Genomic DNA, 20,148 nt, shown 5'->3' on the forward strand with positions numbered 1-20,148 from the left:
TGTTGTTCATATAGAAGGGAAAATTGGTTTTCCATCGATAGAGGAGGGTGGTTAGCCGCTTTTCAAGGGACTGATCCAACATACCATATTTTTTTGCTGTATGAGTATTGATTGGTTCGCGAGATTTATATTTTAGAACTTGAGTGTTAAGGTACTTACCTGAGCTGGCGTTGAAAATACGAACTGTTATACCTGTAAGAGTCCTTGCTTCCTGAGCTGTTGGAATTGAGTTGTTTCTTTTGTGAGTCAGACCCTTTCCCTTATTCTTGAAGTTGACAGTATGCCATTATTCATCCATTGGATATATCTTAGAGAGGAGGTAGAGGCAGTAGTTTCCTCCAAATTAGTTGAAGCGTTGGCGTCGGCATGGCGGGTAACTTGTATGTGTTGACATTGTTCTGTTGAGTGGCCTAGGATGCCGCAGGATTTGCAGAGTAAATTTTCTCCTTCATAAAAAATTAATTGTTTATGAGTACCTATGTATAGGAAAGGCTGCACTGGTCGATTAAGTGGTAGTTCCACACACAAACGTGCATATCTTCCTCGTACTGCAGTAGAGGTACATGCATCGACTTTTAAGAGTCTGCCTATCACGTTTCCTATATTTTATAGTATCAGACTATCATAAAACTCTATTGGAAATTGTGGCAACCTTACCCAGACGGCTGTATATAGTTGTTTCGCTTCTGAGGCCACAAAATTAGGTTCCCATCGTTGTACAGAAAGAAAATGATCAAAAATGAACCAGGGGCCATTGTGCAAAGTTTTGAGCATATTTTCTTCTCTACAAAACTTGACGATGAAGTAGTCTGCTCCAAGATCAATTAGGGAAAAGTTTTCGTTAGGATGGAGAATGTGTGTTGATTATTAGAGCAAGGAGGAATGACAGAGTCTTGGTCCTCTAAATCCATTGGGGAAGTGTAAACGGCAAGAGGGATATATTGTTAACGGGTCCCAGACATATGCTAACTCTCTCCATACATTTATATACGTTAGGCTTCAACGATAACTCTCTAGCGCGTCCCAGATACGCACCACCCCATAGCTCCGTTGGACGGACACCAAACGACGCATATTGACAACCAAAAGAACCCTCTGGCAGTGGCGATTCCACCTACTGAAGGAATTGCAGGAAATCAAACATATGCTACTTCAGTAACTAGCACAACAGTCATCTCGATGCCCCTCATCAGCCAAGAGAAGCAGTAATAGCATGGCAAACCACCCACAACGGGATGCCGATGGTGATATTTAAAGCTAAAGACTATTATGGAATCATGGCCGAAGAATGCAAATTAACAATTGTGAGGAGATTCTTAAAATCCCGTCCACAAATAGAAAGAATAAGGTCTGCCTTCAGGGAACTTTTTTCGATCAAGGGTTCTGCTAAGATCGGTGTCTATGATAACTACAACATTTTCATAGACTTTACCAATGAAGAAGACTTCCGGTCGATATCGTACAAAAGGGTGATCGAAATCGAAGGATTACAAATGTGGCTACAAAAATGATCGCCGAATTTCAAACCAGACGAAGACATCCCAATTGTTCCGGTGTGGGTTATCCTCCCAGGTATTCCGTTTAATATGCATAATTGGCACTATGTGAAACAAATTGTTAGCAATATTGGCACACCATTATCATGAGATGCTGCTACTTAGGGAAAAACTAGACCTAGCATGGCCAAGGTCAGGGTCGAAATAGATTTAACGAAACCTCAACCTGATAGTGTATGGGTAGGTTCCGAGAATGAGGAATTTCCCTTAAAAGGATATACTCAAAAAATTAAATATGAGAGCATTCCGAAATTTTGCAAACATTGTAGAAAACTTGGGCACAACATGATGAACTGTAGAGTTCTCGAGAAAAAGAGAGCTACGAAAAATATTGAAGCAGATCAAAATGGTAAAGATACAGTTTTACTGCAAACAGAAATTGGAGGTAGAGATACACTGGGGAAAAAAGATGTAACAGGGAATAACCAGGGAATTATAACAAGGGACGACAAAGCTAGCTCTAGCAAAATTCCAAACTCTACTGCAAAGCAAAATAATGAGGGATTCACGAAGGTTATAAACAGGAGAAACAAGAAAGCTAAGCAAATAAGGTGCAGACAAATGTGGACAAGGATTTAGATACAGTAAAACAACACCTTAAGGTAGATATTGTAGACAACACTACTAATGTAACTAAAAAAACTGGGGAAAAAATGAGGGAGTATCAAAGCATAGTCAGGAAGAAAAGGAACCTACAAATACAGAGAAGAATCTGGAAACAAAGAAAAGCAAGAAAGGTAGGAAAAAGACGAAAAAAGGAAATGCTAATGGCCTACTAAGGGTGAAGAACATGCTATGGATCAAGCAAAAGCCAAGCCATTTTGAAAAAATTGTGACAGAAGTCCTAGGAAATGAGATGAAGATCAGTATGGGCAAACACCTGAAAGAAACCAAAACAAAGACTCAGCTACAAGGCAACACGAAACAGCATCAGGAAGAAGATAAGGCAATCACTCGGTAAAAGAAGAAACAAAATGCTACTGCTAGTACTATACCAGAAGACCAACTTAGTAAAGTTGGGCATAACAATGAAGATATTCAATCTCCAATCACCATGGATACCGCAAACGTAAAAAATAAAGGTATCAATCTTATGGTAGATCTAGGTTCCATTGCGATAGTGCATAATGACGAGAGACGTGGCTCAAGTTTAGAGCATTTTCATGGCAATGATGATACTACAGAACAAGAAGATGAAGAAGAAACTGTGGATTCCTCTAAAGAGAAAGTTCCAAACAGTTTCAACACAGTCATGGACAATGACTCTGAAAAGGATTAAGATCTAGTACTCAAAGAAATCAAAGATATAATCAACAAACAGGGACTATCACCTAGAGGTCACCAAAACAAAAAGAAGGCTAAGGGAGGTCATAGACCTGCCGAAAGCAGACAGAAATAACCCCTTCTATCTTTTAATGATTAAAGTCATTATATGGAACATAAGGGGAATGAAATCCAAGGGAGCAACTCTAAGACTAATGAAATTAGTCAACATATATAAGATAGACTTTTTGGCTCTTCAAGAACCTTTTCTAAGTTCAGACAAGCTTGAAAGATATAAAATAGCCTTGGGTTTTGACTATGCAGCAACCAACAAAAATAGCAAAATATGGTTCTTCTGGGGAGCTAATTTTGACTTTACTATCATCTCTAATAAGAGACAACAAATCACCTTCAAATGCAAGATGGATGGGGACAACCAAAACTTCTGGCTCACTGCAGTATATGCCAAATCAAAGGCTATGAAAAGAAGAAGGCTTTGGAGCAATCTCAGAGACCTACATGATGTAATTGATGGACCTTGGGCTGTGTTTGGAGATATCAACTCAATCCTAGCTCCGGAAGAAAAGAGAGTAGGAATACAACATAGTTTGACGAGGAGTCTAGACTTTATAAATTGTATTGAAGATTGTGAATTAGTTGATGCTGGATTCTCTGGAAATGAATTTACGTAGGAGAGGGAGAAGAAGAATTAGCAAAAGGCTGGACAAAGTCCTTATAAATGAGAATTGTTCAGACCTATACCAATAAACCAGAATAGATCATCTTGCCAGAACAAGATCAGATCATAGCCTCATTTTCATGGAATGAAATAACACTCATATTGATTTTATCAAATACTTTAAATTTTTAAACTTTTGGACAACTCAACCAGACTTCTTAAACCTGGTTGAGGACACTTGGAACATAGAGGTATATGGCAACTCTCAATGGATCCTGCAACAGAAACTGAAGACTCTCTCCAAAAAAATTGAGTCTTTGGTCTAGAGAAACTATTGGGAATGTATTTAAAAAGGTGAAACAATTAGAGGCAGACACCCTAATTCTGGAGTAAACTTATAAAGATGATGACTCAGATGCCAATAGGGAGATCTTACATAAGGCACAAGTAGAATATATCAAATGGTTAAACATGGAGGAATCAATTCTCAAACAAAAAGCCAAGTTGAACTAGACTGAATATGGAGATACCAATTCAAGATATTTTCATAGCATTATCAAGCACAGAAGGAGAAGAATCCAAATCCACAGGATAAAGAATAGTGCAGAGTAGTGGATTCAAGGTAATTCTGCTATCTCAAACGCAACAGTGGATCATTTTCAAGAAATATTCACAAGGTAGGAGGAATGAGATATGGATAGAGTATTGAAATGGATTGAACCAATGGTAACAGAAGAAGACAATACCATGCTACAAGAAACTCCTACTGAAGAAGAAATCAAGGCAGTAGTTTTTTTCATAAATTGCAGGTCTGGATGGTTATAATGGCCACTTCTATCAAGTTACATGGAATATCATTAAAAATGATATTTGCAACTTTGTGCTAGCTTACTTCAATGGGGCATGCCTGAGTAAATATTTTACACATTCATGCCTAGTTTTAATACCTAAAGTTAGCACGCCTTCAGATTTCTCTCAATTGAGGCCTACCAGCTTATGCAATGTAACCAATAAAATTATTTTCAAGATCCTAGCTTTTAGAATCGCCTCTATTTTACCAACTATAATCTCTGAAAATCAGGTTGGCTTTGTCAGAGGAAGGCTCATTACAGAAAATGTGTTACTAACTCAAGAGATTATTCATGGGATGAATGAGCATAATGAAGGAGGAAACCCAGTCATTAAACTTGACATGTCCAAAGCTTATGACAGGCTCTCATGTACATTTTTGACAACAGTTATGAGGAAGCTTGGATTCTCAGAAGGAGTAATTGAGTGTTTCTACATGCATCTTTCTAACAATTGATATTCAGTCATTGTAAACGGGGCTAGATATGGTTTCTTCAAGTTAACTAGAGGAGTAAAACAAGGAGATCCACTTTCTCCGACTCTTTTTATTATAGTTGTTGAAGCACTGTCTAAATCTCTCAATCAACTGAACAACATGACCAACTACAAAGGATTCACTATATGCAAAAAGTGACCTAAAATCAACCATCTATGCTATGCTGATGACTTGATTTTATTTATAACTGGTGATAAAAACTCAATCAAGATGGTCATGAGGGTGCTTAAGGACTATCAAAATGCATAAGGACGGGAGATAAACAAGCAGAAAACTAACTTCTGAACCTATGGACTTCAAAACAGAAGAACTATCAGAAGGTTAGAGAGGTGGACTGGATACAAGCATTCTCAATTCCCCTTCATATATTTGGGTTGTCCAATATACACAGGGAGGAAGAAAATTGCATATTTTGCGAATATGGCGACTAAAGTCCTGAATAAAGCAAATGCTTGGCAGGGCAAATTAATATCTAAATATCAAACACATTCTACAATCTCAGACTCTACATTTGCTAACTGCCATGGTCCCTCCAAAAACTATCCTCAACCAAATAGAATCTTATTTTTCTAATTTCTTCTGGGGTATGAAAGAAAGAAAGAAAAATTATCACTGGAGTTCCTAGGATAAGATGTGCTACCCATATGAGGAAAGTGGGGTTGGATTCAAGAAATTGTAAGACATATGCTCTTCATTCTCTTCTAAGAGATGATGGAGACTCAGAACTGAAAAGAACATATGGATAAAATTTCTCTTGACAAAATATTATCCTAGGTCCAACATACTATCAAAACAGAAAAACTCCAAAGGTTCCAATATTTGGAGGAATTTACTAGACACCAGGAAGATGATTGATTTCAATATCATGTGAAAACTAGGAAAGGGACATGTTCTTTTCTGGTGGGATAACTGGCTTAGATCAGGACCCCTAGTCCAACACAATATCCAACCTAGGAACCTGGGAACACAAAAGTCAAAGATTTCATTTTTGACAAAAACTAGAATTCAAATGCACTCAGGAGAGCTCTCCCGGATCACATCACTGAAGAGGTTTTAAAGGTGGACATTAGAAATAAGGAAGATACAGCTCTTTGGTGCTTGAATCCTAATGCCCACTTCTCATGCTCCTCTGCCTTTAAAGCATTTAGACAAAAAAAGAACAAGAACCCACAACTTGCTAAGCTATGGAGTAATGAAGTACCATTCAAAGTCTCATTCTTGATGTAGAGGATCCTAATACATTGAGGAACATTTATATAGATTTGGACTCAACATAGCTACTGGATGTGTTTACTGTAGAGAAGCCAAGGAGGAGACTGCTAACCATGTTTTTATTTAGAGTTACATAGATTCTAATACATGGAGAAGAATTGCTAGTCCTTTGGGTATTGATATCACACTAGTGAGTATCCATAAAACTCTTAATAAATGGTGAAAGCTCAAGCCTAACAACGGGGCTCATAGGATGCTTTTACAAATTGCCCATATTATTGTATGTTGGGAGTTGTGAAAAGCTAGATACTCTAAAAAATATGACAAATAGGCTACATCACTGACAAGAATTTGGCACCAGGTTACCTTCCAAGTAAAGGTATCTCTGGGAAAAAGGTTCAGTAGAATGGAATCCAAGTGGAACTGGGACATGATATGTAAAATTGCCATCGATTACAAGCCTAATCTTATTAGCAAACTTGTAAAGTGGAATGACACTCTCTGCAAGACTGCAATATTCTCTCTTCACACTGACTGGAGCTACATAGCTAGGGTGGGCAAAGCTGGTGCAGGAGGAGTTTTTAGGAGAAGAAATGGAGAGATGGTCATGGCATTTGCTATACCTCTCCAATTCTCAACTAACAATTATAGTGAGACCTATGCAACCTTGCTTGGAATTAATTGGTGCTATGCACATCACATAGATATCTTGTGCCTTTAACTTGACTCACAACTACTTGTCAATATGATCAATGGCAAGCTCAATCCCCCATGGCACTTGTACAATGAAGTAGAGAAAATCCAACACAAAATCAGGGAAAAACAAATTCAAGTCCATCACTGTTACAGAGAATGAAATGAGGTGGCTGATTCACTTGCAAAATATGCCACAACACTATGCCAAAATAAAGTCTATCTCTAAGAGAATGACTTACCCAGGGAAGCTAAAGAAGCACTTAAAATGGACAAATTGGGACTCCCTTCCTTCAGGATAAGAGCAGCCAAACACTCAGGGTGGTACTTTGATCCTCCTTGAACATCTTTCATATTTTCTTCGAGACATGTTCTGATTCACCAAGTAGTCATGCCTTTTGTTTCTGCACTGCCAACACTCCTATAGGAAGTTGGCTTTGCTAAAAAAAAAGTTCTCTGATGTTGGTTATGCTCTAGCATTGTTCCTAGTTAGTTTAGATTAACTAGGTTCTATGGAGGTTAGTTTTTATGTCCCCCTCCTTGTTGTACTAATTTTTCTTTGAGTTATTAATATACAAGGTAGGGGTCTAGGCCAAACCTCTCCCCACCACAGGAGATGAAATCCTGGGTGGATGGATTGAATTTTAAAAAAAAAAAGAAAAAAAAAAGGAAATAAATTCTTTGTGTTCAGTTGCTAGAAGTTTGTCTTTAAAGGAGAATTTAGTAGATTGTGGAGATGCAGTTAGAGCAGATATTGAGATGTCCAGTAGTTTTGGGAGGATGAGAGTCCCACTGAGAGTGGAGGACATAGTGAAAACTGGGATGAGTTTTGAGGTAATGGAAGTTTTTTAGTGAGGTAATGGAAGTTGTTTATATTCACTTTGCGCCAAAAAAAATGAAGGCATTAGTATTGCATTTCTAAAAGAAATCTCTTGTATTACACACACAAGTTTATACAAATTAACATTTCATAAACAAGAAAACAATTGGTCAGTAACTACATATTTTAATTCTAGATTACATAAACAAAGTCCAAGAGATTAACTTTATTCTCTATAAAGTGTTGGGTTTAATAAAAAAAATTAAGTAGGTGTTAGTTCAATAATAAGGGTAAGAAATAAAATAAGACTAAAATAAAACAAAAAAAATTAGAGGAATAAGAGGGGTGAAATATTTCAGATGAATTCTATATGAAAAACGGAAGAGGAAAGGAGAAAGAAGAAGAAGAAGGAGGAGGAGGAGGAGGAGGAGGAGGGTAAAAATAATGAAGCAAATGAGGAGAATTTTTTTTTTTGAAAAAAGTAAATTTTAAAAAGGTGTATGGCTAATTAGCCATTACACACAGGTGGGTCATTTTGATGGGTTTTTTCAGTTTTCACGTGCTTTTTGGCAAGTTATTACACACATTATGTCAGATAAGCAATAATGGAAGTTTTAATATGAAGGAAAAAATAATTTAGGAGATTTTGTGGACACCCTATAATTTAAGTAGATAACTCACAAAAGGTTAATAATTAAAGAGGTTTTAGAGTATTAACAAAAAAAAAATCTAATATTTTTGTTTCATATAACCACATTTTATTAGACGCGGAATTTAAAATAGTGATTTAACTTATTATATATACTATATTAGTGACATAAGAAAAAATATTAAAGAAATAGTTGCAAATTTAATTTTAAAAGAAACCATGTCAAAGCTCAAAGTTGAATTAGTTAATGAGGCTAAAATTTTAAAAATTGTGAAAATAGTACTCATGAAAAAGTAGTGTGTCAAGCATCTGGAGTGAAAAGTTTTACAAGTATATAAATTGAAACGAATTGGGTTAGAAGAAAAAGAACTTCCTCCATTTTCCAATTTTCCTTACGTTTTCCAATTTTAAAACAGTTCCAAACGACAATTGAGCATACAAATCACTTGCCAAGGGCTTCGAGATGGTTCGCGTACACGTGAAATACGGCGACGGCGACGGCGACGGCGAGTTCCTCTACAACACCGAAACGACTTCAACTGTTGTTGAAATCGCTAAAGACATTACAGAAATCGCGAATCTCCAATTGAAGATTCAATACCTCGCCCTCAAATTCGAGCCTTATCTCTCCAAGCATCAAGGCGATCCTAAAGGTTTTTTACAATCATAAATAAATGCTACAAAATGTCATGCATTATCATATGATTATCAGTTGAAATTGTTATTATATTACTTTCGCTTAACGGTTTGTAAAATTGTGATTGCAGTGATGCCTCTTGTGAGAGCTTTCTCTGAAGCTACTTCGTACGCCTCCAAGGTTTGTTTCTGTATCTTTTTTTTTTTTTTTTTCCATTATTGCTTTAATATTTGCTCTGAAATGCTTATTTATGTTATTAGTATAGTGGTATCATGATGTTTTAGTGAGTCAGTAGTTACATTGTTAGAGTGGGCGGCGCAGTTGTTATTCCTGTGCTTATTTATTTGACACACTTTCTATTTTTGGAATGCTCAAAAGTATATAATCATCCCATTTATATATTTTTATTTTATTTTATAATTATGGTGCATGCGTCCACCTTGACTAATCCACCAGGTAGAGGCAAAAACACTAGGTGATGTTTTCCATTTGTCCAAGTCTTGGGAGATAGAGTTATATGAGATCTGTGTCGAAGTGTGCGTGGTTCGAACACCACGTTTATTTTACAAAAAAAAAAAAAAAAAAACCACTAGGTACCTACAATCCCTGCTAGCTATTGGGTGACTCTGTTCACCAAGGCGTCCATTCCATTGATAATATTTTTATAGAAGGCTCAAACTTTTTAAAAATTCAAATTCATTTAATTATTCAAAATACACTTAGATGCGGTGTTTTCTCTATTAAAACAAGGTTTTCAACCATTACTTTGATAATCATCTTCTATGATCACTAACATAATATATGTCTAGTCAAACACTGACGTATTATGGAGCAAAAGGAGTAGTTTGCAGTGAGATGAGTTTGTTCCTCCACACATCATATCTAGTGGTTTATTTCATTTTATTTGTTATGCTCTATCATTTGAAGGCTGTAGCCCTACTTTTAACATACGAAGTAGAGATTGATGGATTAGGAAAAAAGAAAGAAATCAAGCAATCAAAAAAGTGAAGCTGAAGATCTAGATGGTTGAGCATTTTGTGCTCACACAATGTCTATAGGATAAGAACATTGTAAAGCTTGAAGATTTAACTTGAAGCCTTGCAAAAGATAAATTTGCATCCTTGCATTTGGTGGTTCAAGTGGTGTATGATAGGTTCTGTTGATCTCTGTTTTCTGAAGAAAAGTTTTTATAAAGATGATGAAATGGATTACAGGACCAGGTTATACATAACAAGCCTCTATCACTGTATGTACTAAGAGATCACACAAGAAGCATTGAGAAAGAATTCTTGGTAACATACTCAGTAATGGGATTATCAAGTTCCGATTTACAGAAGTTCTTGTCAGGTATGTTCTATTTATTTCAGCCTCTTGTGCCGAATATGCTTTCGTTTAATATATTAGAGTTCAGGACAAGCATTCATATTTGAGATTTTAACGAGTATAAAGTAACAGTGACTTTATTTCGAGTTCTATGACTGCATGTTATTGTTAATAGCCAAGTCCATTGTTCTTCATACTTCTGGATAGAGACATTTGAGGCTGCAAATATGTCTTTAACAATCAGTTTAAAAAGAGATGTGGGTGTTGCTTGTTTAGTTCCCTGTGCTATTATGACCTGATTGATCATGATACATTGGTGATTGAATGGCTTTCGCCTTTTTTTAAATGATCGTCACTTGTACAATATTTTAAGCTATTGGTGAAAATTTTTGTTTTAGAAAACCTCATGGTCTTCCGGGGTGTTCAGAAAAGCTATTGCAGATGAATAACATTTATCTTATGCATTTGAAATTGCAACTATGCTTGGTTCAAAGTTACGGCGCAAGAAAGTGGCTATACGTTATAGCATGCTCCCAGTCATGCCCCCCTTCCTTGGCATCTTTGTTTTGACATGAAAAGTGACGTTGCACCACATATCTATAAAAATGTGGTAATCTAATTGACTGTGACACTAATATACTAATGTAGTTCCCTTATCAAAAAACTAAAACTAATATATTAATGTAGTTCATATTTTGTTCCTCTTTCTTTGGGTTGTACTAACTAGATCAGCCTGGTGTGTTCACTTCTTCGGGATTTTCCATACATTTGATGATGCCATGTGAATCGCTAGAAACATGTGAAGTGTATGGCTAACCCAATAACGAAAGTTTCATTAGGGGACTGGAGAAGGCTACCATGAGACAAAAGATCTTCTTTCTAAAGAGATTCGATTCGGAACTCTTCTATGTCCAAGGTTCAATATTGAAATAATTTCAGAGAGTTTTTCCTGACTTTGTCCGTGTCAACAAACAATTCGAAATACTTCGACTTTTTTAGAACAAGTCCGAGTCAAATAGCAATGATTCGAAGCACTTCTTTTTACACTATTTCGGAAACCCAAGGACTCAATCGTATGGATATGTAAAATACAGGATTTCCTCATCCTATGTTATGGAAGGTTGTTAGTTTGCTGAGTTAAGCACCTTCAACAATACTTGCTTAGATCTACCTTTTAAATTATTTCCAATATTTCTGGATTTTTGCATAAAATAATTTTTCTGTTGATCGACGTCTAATAACATGTAAATTGTTTACTTCTCACTGGTATGGAGTTGCTCTGTCAATGATTTAATATGAACTAAAAATGTTCTGTCTCCCCTGAAGACTGAAGTTCTCTAAAACTAAGTTTTTCACCAATAGCTTCAAATATTGTACATCCCACAATTTTATAGAAATAGTGAAAGCCATTCAATCACCAACATGATTTGATCAATCATGTTATAATAGCTATTCTGATTCTCATCACCCACTAAATGCAAATACATACCTTAGTGCTATAAATTATTCCAACCTATATGTATGTAGTTGAAAATATAATCAAGCCCACAGTTCCATTTCATTCGTGTAATAGGTTAATGCTCATGAACCACTTGGTGACAACATAGTTCGGTCTGTGGGCAAATGAAAGTGAAGCCTTTAAATGTTACTGCGTGAACCAGAAAAAATTTCTATTTTTTATTTTTTTTTCCCATTCGTTATTCGGTCTACACGCTTTCTAGAATGAAACTCAATGAAATCAGCAATCATGGATGACTATATGATTCTCAGACTTGCAGCTCCTTGAAGAAAATACATTGCAGCTTTTGTGGGCAGGAAAGGAGCTCACCAGAGGGAAAAAGTTGTGCGACTTTATAGGAAAAAATGAGAAGACAAAGGTACATAATTTTGTCTCCACCTGTGACAAGGATATATCCGTACACTGAGGGTTCGTTTGGTTCGAAAACAAGTTATACATGGATTATACTTCACGGATTAGTAATACATGGATTAGTAATGCAAAGATTATTTCTTGTTGGGTGTTTAGTTCATTGCACTAAAATTGGATATGCAAGATATCTTTTATAATATTTGTTCATCTTTTATACTAAAAAGTAATGAGTTTACAATTATACCCTTGGATGCTTGACTTTCATAGGCTTCTAGAAAACAGTTAAGGACTATTTTATCCTTTTGATGCTTTATCCATGTATAACTTATACAGTTATACATGAATTAGTTATTCCATGTTGATAGTGGTATAAAGTTATACCAAGATTGGTGTACAACTTTATACAAGGATTAACTATACATGAATAAAAAAGTAAACCAAACATTGTATAACTATTACAACTCTTTTATACCATGGTTATTTCTTGCTATACATCAACAACCCCTAACATTCTACCATTGGTGGCAGATTGTAATCAAGCTGCAGCCACATATTCCACCTCCTTCATCACTTTCTGGTACTTCTTTTTCTCAATGGAGTTGGTTTTTATTTGTTTTATTTGTTTTTTTTTTGGGGGGGGAGGGGGGAGCAGTGATTTGAGAAATATCTTACTGACATTTTTGTTTTCTGTATTCTATTTTTTTTTTCTCACATAAAAATAAAATTTGATGCATTTTTATTTTATTTTGGAGGTGGAGAAAATTCTTGAAATAAAATGTCCTCTGGTCCGTGAATGACTTTCAAATTGGGGAATGCACTCCTCTTGACTACCTTTCTTGTTTATTGGCGGTCCTTCCTACTGCGCTGCAAAGGTTTGTGACTTACTGAGACATTAACTGCCTTCTTGTTGACAGCATATTGGTGTTGTAAAGATTGCACGCCTAACTTATTTATGTACTCCTGGCATCTCAACTATGACGACTATCCAGAACGTTCTAAAGCTTAATGCTATAAGTCAAACTCAGTGAATCATGTCGTCAGATTCCTATAATTTGTAAGCTAATTTAATTTATTTTTTTTTAATGGATTTTTGTCTTCCAAAAAGTGTTGTATTTTGGCTAGTTATGTCTGATCCCTTTTCTTTTTTACTTTTGTGGTTCGTATTCTTCAGCTTGCTCAGTTTGTTGTGCTTACACTAAGTGCAATGAAGATGATTTTTTTTTATATGAAGTGGTGCAATGAAGATGATTTGATCACGTAGTTCATTTCTTTCATCTGATGGTCCTAAACGTGCAGTGAAGATGATTGGATCTCGTAGTTCTTCTTTCTTTCATCTAATGATCCTACTTCTTGAGACAGCGAGGAAAAATATAGATATGTAGGCAAACAAATTGTACTAATGCTTGATGAACTAGAAAAGACAGAGATATCATTGCATTGCTTTAATATTCTCTAGAGACACGAACCAAAAATAAAATTTCTTTGATATTTGTGAAAGTATACAGGCTTTGGCTCTCACTTTGTACCTGGATATTCTACATCTTTGATGGTTTCCATTCATTTCATGGGCATATTAAATATATGGAGTCCATAATATAACAAACCAGTCCCAGTTTTTCTGTTCCCCAGTAAGAAAATCTGTTTTTTTCAATCTAAGCTAGTTGAGGCCAGCTATATAATCTTATATAGTGATTGTCCGATTTAGGTCCATTTCAAAACTATTCTAGAACTCCTTTCAGAAACCACTATTGTTTAGTGGTTATTAACTTCCTATAACTGTCATATACATAATAATTTTCTATAGCTACTATTCAGTTGTTACGGTAGTGTATTCACATGTATTCGCGCTGATGTATTCATGAATACAACAACAAAAAGCGCTTAAAATCAGGGCAGACCAACTTTACGTGCATATATTCATGAATACAACAGTAAAAAGCGTCTAAAATCAGGGCAGTCCAACTGAACGCGCATGTATTCGCGATGTTGTGTTCATGAATACAGCAATAAAAAGCACCTAAAATCAAGGCAGTCCAGCTGTACGCGCCATGTATTCATGAATACAGCAGCAAAAAGCGCTTAAAATCAGGGCAGTCCAGTTGTACGCGCATGTATTCACATGTATTCGCGTCATGTATTCATGGTTATGCTTTGTGAGACTCATGCATTTGAAGTTTTACCCCGAGAAAAGAAAAAAATGCTTTCTCTGGGGGGATCATGCTTCTCGACACATAGACTTTCTAAGACCTAGCATAGAGCAGGGTGATTGAATTCTAAGGGTTCAAGGTGCACCCTCAGATGTTGGTAAAGATTTTTCTGTATTGGTTATGCTTTGTGAGACTCATGCAATTGAAGTTTTACCCCGAGAAAAGAAATAAATGCTTTTTCTGAGTTCTTTCGTAGGGAAATTCCCCTGCATTTTTCATCCTCTGGTAAATGGAAGGATCATATAAATATCCTTCGATTTTACTTAGCTTTTATGAGTATCTTGAAAACTAGAAATTAGTGGTGATGCTTGATCTGATAACATTGACTAAAGAAGGAGCTTAGTCGACCACTTTTAGTATCCTTTTTGGTATTTGATTCTCTAGACGTTGGGGAAATTGGTGGGGAGAAAGTGTTTCTTGTAATATGCTTATCAGTATCCCCAAGTGCTGGACAACATCAATTAATCTTTACAACAATGTTTTTTTGGGTCTATTTTTTGTCAAAAATCTGGCTGACATCTTCACTTAGTTTACGTTTTGGTACACCCACTTAAAATCCAAAAGATGGTTCTTCTTTTTTCTAAAAGCAACCTTTTCTTTTCTGCCAGACCAAAATAAATGAAAATGAAAGTATGTTTTTTTTTGTTCTGTTTTTCTTTGCTTTTTCCTAATAGTGAAAAAATCTACCCTTCTTTGCCCCAAGGCTTTGGTCCACTGGAGAAAGATAGAGTCATTGCTATTCTAACCTGTGTCAAAAGATGGGAAGGTAAAAGTTTAGAGCATTATGCGTGGATTAGGCGTACGTCACGGTTCATAATCCTGTTGCAATCAAAAGGTTGGTATTTTAATGAAGAAGGATAAAAAGATGGACTCATTATTCACCTAGTTTAGAACCATGCATCATTGGTCCCTAGGAATTTCTCAGTTAAAAAAAATAAAATCTAGCATTTCCTACTTCTCATGTAAGATGGTGCGAACAAATTTGTTCCTAGAACTTTGGTATAATGGTAAGAGCACAACACTTTATGTATAGGTTAGACGCAGTCACCGGACTAAAAGGAAATGGACAATCCCAACAATACTATACACCCTTTCAAATGACATGTATGGAACGTCTTGGAAGGGACAATAAGAAAACTCGACTTAAACAGCAGTGGGTCCCAGGAAAGTATTATTTTGGGATTCCACAAGTTTCCCGCACAGTATATACGGATTCGACTACCACTGTTTCCTGAGTGCCACATAAGTGGGCTTTGCAATCGAAATTGATGATTATCTTTGGTATTTCCTTTGATTAGAATGACCTCACAATATGACTTTATTTTAATCATGATTCGTACATTTCCCATCACTAATAAAAAAGATATTTGTTACTCCTTCCGGTCCATAATAAGTGACCAATTTATTTTTTCATTTTTGTTTAAAATAAGTAACCATTTATATAATCAAGAAAAAATTTAATTTATTTTTACTCTTTTACCCTTACGTGCATATCGCTAAAAAATTTTCTTACTCCTCACATTAAATCCACTATAACTATGTGACCAATATTTAATTAAGGGTAGTTTAGTAATACTAGGTATTTTTGTATTGAATTTAGTATTTTCTTAATGGTCGTGCATAAAATAAACTGGTCACTTATTGTGTACCGGAGGGAGTATCATCGGCATGTGATAGTATTAGATAATATAGATTTTAAAAAAAGTTGTTTTACTCGAGAAATAAAATGCTAAAATATTCAATATTGATAGAAAACAAAATTAGAAAGCAAATCTGTTAGTACTCTTGATTCTTCTCAAAATAAGCAAAGTGACCCAGTACAAATGAAATTATGTATGATTGTTGCAATAATTATTGATGTACTTTGAGGACCATTAGACCACTTTCTTTCTGCAGCCTCCACAGATTCTTATTCTTAATAAAACCATCATTAGCTTAATAAATTACACAATAAACTAATAACATTAACAATTTATTACTAAAACTTAAGGTTGAAGCCTTCTAACAACAATCTGTAGCAGTCAAAAGACAAATTCATCAAACAGGGATACTGTATTTTATTTCTGCATTATGCTCAAAATAGCTCTTTATTAGTCATATTCTTTACCTTTATATTGAGGGTTCAAGTTCCCTCCTCCATCTAATGGAACCAAAATAAAAGGAAGAATAGTTCTTTATAATGGTTTTTTTTTTAGTATCCGGTATCCAAAGTCCAGACTAATGCAGATTCATCAGTAGGGCCCACATTGGTCATAGAATATTTCTTTCTTAGTGATAAGTAAGTCTCTATTTTCCATCTGTAAAAAATTATCAAGCGGCAAAGGTTGAGGAACTTGTGACTGAGGTCACAGGTTCGAGCACTGCACTATGCGAACTAAGCCTAGAATTTAAGTGGAGAAGAATGGAGGCGGGCCGATTATCCCCGAGAGCACAGGTTCGAGCACTGCACTATGCGAACTAAGCCTGGTATTTAAGTGGAGAAGAAGAGAGGGGACGGACCGATTATTCCTGAGTTTCGGCTGCCGTGATTATCCTAAGGGTTGTCCCTATACAGATTTCTCGGTCATAAAAAGAAAACTACATTTCTAAATCTTTAAGAATTATGTCATTTTGAACCTTGTACTCCCCTTGTACTATCATCATAATTATGCACTAAGAAGCCTTAATTAGGCATTTTTCACAAATTGCAAGAATGAGTTGTGCTTTTGAAATACTAGCCATTTATGCCACATTTTGAGAATTGCTAAACTATATGGAGGCTTATTACACAAAATTTGTGAAAGAAAGAAATACATGTAATAAGATAACTCTGTTCATTGTCTACTTCTGCCACCAAACTTTCCAGTAAAAGAGGATATGACAACAAGAAAAAGGAAAAGTTTATCCCGTGCAAAGTCCAGGTCTTTCTTGTTCTTCACTAATTACCTTAGAAGCTGACAATGAACAAACTCCAATGTCACTTATTGTCTTTCTTGAATGAAACTGCTGTTGAGAATTTTTGCAATGAGCAATTGCTGCTTGGATTGAGTTCTCTATTTCTGAATATGCACTACTGCTTCTCTTAAAGAAATGCATATCTTGAAATTCATTTGAATTGTTTGAGCTTGAAGCTGATGAGGAGCCAGAAGACGAAGTAAATGAAGAAGAGGAACAAGATTTAGCTGTTGAAAATCTTTTAATAGCTCCTGAAAATGACCTTCTATGTCTACCTTTCAAATCTTGATCAACAACATTTTCTTTGTTCATCCCTTTTGAATATACACCTCTTTGAGTTTTCCCAAATGGCTCTTTTTTCCCTTCTTTGACATTATAACTATGTTCTTTAGCCATTGGTACAGACCCTTTGTCAAAGTTTGCTGAGTACTCATTTGAACAACCAGATTTAGAAAAGAATGACTTGACATAAGCGCGGGAGGATTTAAGTTTTGAACCAAACGAGGAATTTTTAATCAGCTTGAGTTTTCGCGTCCAAGACCTTTTGGAATTTTCATCTACTGGATTAAAGCTATTGACATGATCTTCTGTTGAGTACTCGAATAAGTATTCGTTAGGATTAAGTTCACGACTAACTTGACAGGAATCAGAGGGAGAAATATTGCAAGATTCAAATGGTGTATTATTTGTAGGAGTATTTGTAGTGGTTGTGAATAAAGGTGTACTAAAAGAAGACTCTTCAAATATATCAACTTTTGTAGTTCCATGAACTGATTTATTGGGATTTTGAAGAAGTTTTTCCACCATTTGTTGTGTACCAAAAGGGAGGTGAAGAGGGAGAAGTTTACCATTGTGGAAAAGTTCATCAGCTGGTGAAGTTGTTGTGTCTTTATCAATTGAGTTTGGTAACATTTGGAACTCAAATTCTCTAGCCTGAGATGGGGAGTTTTTGAAATGTGAAAATATGTTTGAATGTGAACTTACTTCCATGTCTATATAATCTTCTTCTGCATTATCACATGAACGACGAATTTCTTCATATTCCATGTTTTTTTCTTTCTCTCTTTGTGAGTTGGGAAGTGTAAGTTGAGCTTTGAGAGCAAATGCTGAGGAAGAGGACCATTTTAAAGAGGATAGTTGTACAACTTTTTCTTTAAAAATCTGTCCAAATGCCTAATAGTGTTAGGCATATTTTAAATGATCCCAAATATGAAATTTAGGACATAAAGGGGAAGATTGTTTTTTGGTCATGTTTATGTTGTTTAACAATTTTCTTAAAATATTGGACCTTTAACTTCTTCTAATGGCTGATGTAATTTATTAACTTTGTGGGATTTATAATATAGAAAATAAGACTTCCTAAAATATGGGATTTGTAACCTTGAAAATAAGATAACTTATCTGTTATAAAAGAAAAAAGTAATCTGGTGGTCTAAAAATTTCTTATACTCACGATGTATATTACTTAAACTCGTCGAATGTCTTTCTCCTTCTCTAGAAGGTATCACTAAACAAGAACAAACCACAATGAATCATTGATCATCTTGATCATATGTACTATTGTATACGGTCAAAATCAAGCTTGCCCTTCGTGTGACTAATCGAGATTGAAACACGATAGATCAAAATTCAACCTCGTATAATATCAAGCTATGATGTGCCGAGCTCGTGACCCAGAGACCGATCAAGATCGGCCAAGATCGAGATCGAGCAAAATAGAGACTGGTCGAGATCGGTCAAGATCGAGAACCGAGCAAAATAGAGACTAGTCGAGATTGGTCAAGATCGAGAACCGAGCAAAACAAAGACCAGTTGAGATCATGATCGGCCAAGATCGAGATCGAGCCAAAAAAAGCCGGTATATCCGCAATTAGGGCGAGAATCTCAGCGGAAATCCCGTCGCATATCAAGGAGAGTCCAAATAATTAATCTATCATTGGATTCCTTTTGTATTTAAAATTATATTTAAAATAGGACTTCCCTACTATATAAAGGGTTTTTGATCATTTGTAAGGGGAACTTGTTTTTTGTTAGGAAAAGCAATACACTGCCTTATTTCAATTTGTTACTCTATTTATACATTAACAGAATTTTCACTTGGTTCGAGGGTGACCGAACTCGAGGGCCAAATCTAATTGATTCATTTGGTTTGCATTTAGCTCTTTTATAGTTAATTTCAGTACTGATATATATATATATATATATATATATATATATATATATATATTCTTGGTTTGTACCAAGTTATATCACGTTTCCTTAGAGCTGCGTATAAATTCAATTATTATTCATTTTCGGGTAAACAGTTGGGCGTCCACCGTGGGGCTAAGGATAATAGTGGTTATTTGATACAAATATCTATAAAACATACTATTTTACACTTGCTCTTGGAAGTATCTTTGATTTCAGGCTAAAACTGACGAACTCTCAATTAATGCCCCTACATATCGACAATGAATCTGGCCATCAAGGTGAGAATAACAATGTGACGCCCAGGGATGAAAGCCACCCGCTGACCCTGTTAGGACACGGGTCGTGGATCCGATTGACATTGATTCGCATATGGCCATCGAAGCAAACCAACATTCTAGTCCCAAAAACAGCATCCATGGTGGAACCCGATCTGCAGTTCGAAATACCCAAAATATTGGAGAAGACGGGATCAACCTGCATATGATTTTCGAAATGTTGCAAGCTCAACAGGTGGTGATAGCTCAGTCGTAAAGCCAAACTCAGGCACCGAGCAGGGCTGAGCTCGGCCCACCCCAAGAAGTCACCCACAGAACGGGGCCAGCTGTGGTAAGGTCAAATGAACAAGAATCGGGGACTAACCCCGAAATTATAAAAATGCTTGAGGAACTGACAAAGCGTATAGAGTTAGGGGAAAAGAAGAACGAAGCAAACGACAAGAAAGTGGAAACTTATAACTCTAAGGTTGATCAGATCCCGGGGGCACCACC

The 20,148-nt window shown here is 35.8% G+C and overlaps 2 protein-coding genes across 6 annotated transcripts; one reads left to right on the forward strand and one right to left on the reverse strand.

Moving 5' to 3' along the window:
- Window positions 1–861: 861 nt before the first annotated feature.
- LOC107804806 (uncharacterized) lies at window positions 862–13,622 on the forward strand. Of its 5 annotated transcripts, none has more exons than XM_016628739.2 (8): window positions 862–1,572; window positions 8,634–8,870; window positions 8,985–9,034; window positions 10,069–10,201; window positions 11,948–12,054; window positions 12,576–12,624; window positions 12,962–13,101; window positions 13,219–13,622. In XM_016628739.2, exons 2-7 carry the CDS (start codon window positions 8,681–8,683, stop codon window positions 13,051–13,053), a joined length of 621 nt encoding a protein of 206 aa, XP_016484225.1. In that variant the 5' UTR covers window positions 862–1,572; window positions 8,634–8,680; the 3' UTR covers window positions 13,054–13,101; window positions 13,219–13,622. The 5 variants fall into 5 exon arrangements, 3 of the variants coding, with proteins under 3 accessions (XP_016484225.1, XP_016484226.1, XP_016484224.1); XR_001652306.2 differs by lacking the exon at window positions 862–1,572 and adding an exon at window positions 12,800–12,919 and having other exon boundaries at window positions 8,540–8,870; window positions 13,037–13,101; window positions 13,219–13,618; XR_001652305.2 differs by lacking the exons at window positions 862–1,572; window positions 13,219–13,622 and adding an exon at window positions 12,800–12,919 and having other exon boundaries at window positions 8,540–8,870; window positions 13,037–13,195.
- Window positions 13,623–17,134: 3,512 nt separating this feature from the next.
- Window positions 17,135–18,235, reverse strand: LOC107804805 (putative membrane-associated kinase regulator 4). The gene has a single exon (XM_016628736.2). It carries the CDS (start codon window positions 18,233–18,235, stop codon window positions 17,135–17,137), a length of 1,101 nt encoding a protein of 366 aa, XP_016484222.1.
- Window positions 18,236–20,148: the final 1,913 nt, after the last annotated feature.

Source organism: Nicotiana tabacum, chromosome 13 (assembly GCF_000715075.1).
Source record: "Nicotiana tabacum cultivar K326 chromosome 13, ASM71507v2, whole genome shotgun sequence".
In the NCBI taxonomy this organism is placed as follows: domain Eukaryota; kingdom Viridiplantae; phylum Streptophyta; class Magnoliopsida; order Solanales; family Solanaceae; genus Nicotiana; species Nicotiana tabacum.